This window comes from Octopus bimaculoides, chromosome 1 (genome assembly GCF_001194135.2).
Source record: "Octopus bimaculoides isolate UCB-OBI-ISO-001 chromosome 1, ASM119413v2, whole genome shotgun sequence".
Lineage (NCBI taxonomy): Eukaryota > Metazoa > Mollusca > Cephalopoda > Octopoda > Octopodidae > Octopus > Octopus bimaculoides.
This window is the reverse complement of record NC_068981.1, coordinates 25,127,185-25,129,945: the sequence shown is the minus strand read 5'-3', so window position 1 is coordinate 25,129,945 and position 2,761 is coordinate 25,127,185. Positions and strand designations below refer to the sequence as shown.

Genomic DNA, 2,761 nt, shown 5'->3' with positions numbered 1-2,761 from the left:
CACAAAACAAACACGCAAACAATTATCAAGGTCAAGTCCTTCCCCAAAATTCCAAATTTAAAGCAATTCTAAATGAAGCCTTCTACTTCAACTACATTTGAACTTCAAGTATAGTTAGAACAATCAGCACCATCAACGAATAATGACACTTATCATCCCCACATTGGTTGTGTATTTATGAAAATGGTACATAGATGTGAACATGTCCTGCTTACTTGAGTTCCATCCTACGCATTGTACTGAATAATAATAATATAGGGCAACAGAAGCCAATTTTCGATAAGTGTTATATTAACGTCACCGCTTATGGAAATTTCCGTATTCATATTAGTTCCGTGTGGTTGTATCAATAAAAATTATTTATTCCCCTGGTGTTTACGCGGAAATTGCATTACCGGTATTAAATATTATATATAAGTAAACCCAGGCAACTAAGAATCATTATCAAAATTTGGTCACATCGATTACACACTCTGGGCTCAGTAGCAAAATAGTTTATAATCACATTTCCAAGTTAACTCAGTATAATGATAACAAAAGTAAGTAAATTTAAATGAATGATAATATCTGATGTATTTTTGTATGTAATTATAAATGTTATTATTTATATGTGTGTTTGTATGTTTACTTTTTGACGAAATAGTTTGAAGTGTCACTTTGACAAATTCTCATAGATCAATTCCACTTCATTGTGCATCGTTGCATATGTACCCACCTGTAAAGTTTTAGTAGTTTAAGATTCATATGATATTTGAATGCTATAGTATTCAGCATATTATTTTCAAAGCATTTTTCTTATATTTACATTCCAAGCTAATACTTTCTTAACTTTTAAACAGAAAATATACACGTCATACAAGCAAATATAGATAGGATCTACAAATAATATCGTGGTGAATTTTTCAAATATATTTTAACCTTTCTGCTAAATAATGAGTTTTCTCAGTTTTCTCCCGTTCTTGCTAAAACTATTAGTCTCCTTTTACTCATTGAGCTTCTGATATGTCTTTTCTTTTTGTTGCTGCAAGTTATGCATTTCATACTCTACATAAAACACTTTGACATTCGCTAGTCTTACACGCAGACGTTGCTTCTCAATAATTCTCATATCATTTAACTTTGCAAATTTTAACGACTAATGTGCACATTACTTAAGAATTCCGTCCACACCAGTTAGGCAAGTAAGGCGAAGTGTATGCAGCACTTAAAAACAAATCTTACTGCAGTTTCCTCTCGTATTATCAAAATTGAGTATTTGCTGTCTTTTCTGCACTACATAACTGTTATGAAATACGTCTTCTTTTTTATATTTGCCATTTTACATTTGTTGACACTAAGTATCTTATGCTGTATATGGCATACACCCCGAATTATATGAAAACTTATAAGTATATTGAACATTTACATTAAACAAATTTGGTTTGTCCGTGTATCTTTCACAATAAATCGACATATATACGATTTCAACAGTATAGCTTAACCTCGTCAACGTACAAATTAACTGACGAAGAAAGCAATCTCATTTGTTTAGTCTAAATCTTAAGCAGTTTGTTCATATTTATAGTATGACATCTCTAGTGTACGAACTCCCCTCAGACATACTTACAAATGCGTCGATTCACAGAACACTCTTTAATATATCTCCGTGTTGTTTCTCTTGCATTCGTTTTTTTCTTGTCTGAAGCACACATCTTTATCGTTTAAATACTAAACATATTTTAAATATATATATTACGTTATTTTCTATATATTATTTGACTAATATATTTTGTATATTTACAGGTTCTCGTCCAGATTGTAATCCTCTTCTTCAACTACCTCTTGATTGTATCCACAGCATCAATTCCGACCCAATGTAAAATACCACCCAGCTTGCAAGCTCGTTATAAAAGTCTTCTCAGTGAAGTCAATAGTAATGACTTTTTTCTACCCGCCGAAATGGTTCCAAATGAAAGTAGTAAAGCACTATTGACCAACGAAAATAAAACTCACCCTACATCTGATGGTTTATCCACTGACATCGGTAACCGCTCAACTTGTCCATGGTCTCTGAAGATTATCCATAACTCGACGTATTTTCCGCCAACATTTACTGAAGTTGTGTGCCGCTGCAAACAGTGTTTAAGCTCTGATCACAATCATTACTGTACTACAATATATAGTAAAATGGCTATCCTCCAACGTACAGGTGAATGCATTGACGGAATGTATGTTTATAAACCAAGTGTGATTGAGGTAGCAACGGCCTGTGTTTGTGCACAAAAAGTTAGTGTTATTTCTGAAGTAAATCAATACGCAGAGTAGACGTAAAACAGCTATATTTCACACAATCAGCGTGTAACGCGAAAGTTATTGAGCAACGAGACCACCATGTGGTTATTACAATGTATGCACTCACAAATATCACACTATATGTATATGTATGTCTACATCTGTCTTTTTTTTTTAACTCCACCACATCACTCGTGGACGTGGAATCCAACTCGAGAACGAATTTGCCACAAGGCTGTTTCAGATGGCATTACGCGTGCCAACTCTCAGACAATTGACAGTCCTGTGTCTCACATAAGTTCACGGACATACACCATGAGTACCTAGAAATCAAGACTAAATTTCATAATACAAGATATTACTTTCTTAACGATTCGTTACATGCAGTGTAGTGTGAGAAGACAAAGCCTACACATATACTACGCTACAGCAATTCAGTTCCATATATGTATATATATATATATATATATATATATATATATATATATAT

General features: G+C 33.1%; 1 protein-coding gene across 1 annotated transcript; it reads left to right on the top strand.

The window, feature by feature from the left end:
* The first annotated feature begins 454 nt into the window (after positions 1 to 454).
* On the top strand, positions 455 to 2,707 carry LOC106868533 (interleukin 17-like protein). Its single transcript, XM_014913836.2, has 2 exons — positions 455 to 539; positions 1,783 to 2,707. Exons 1-2 carry the CDS (start codon positions 528 to 530, stop codon positions 2,302 to 2,304), a joined length of 534 nt encoding a protein of 177 aa, XP_014769322.2. The 5' UTR covers positions 455 to 527; the 3' UTR covers positions 2,305 to 2,707.
* Positions 2,708 to 2,761: the final 54 nt, after the last annotated feature.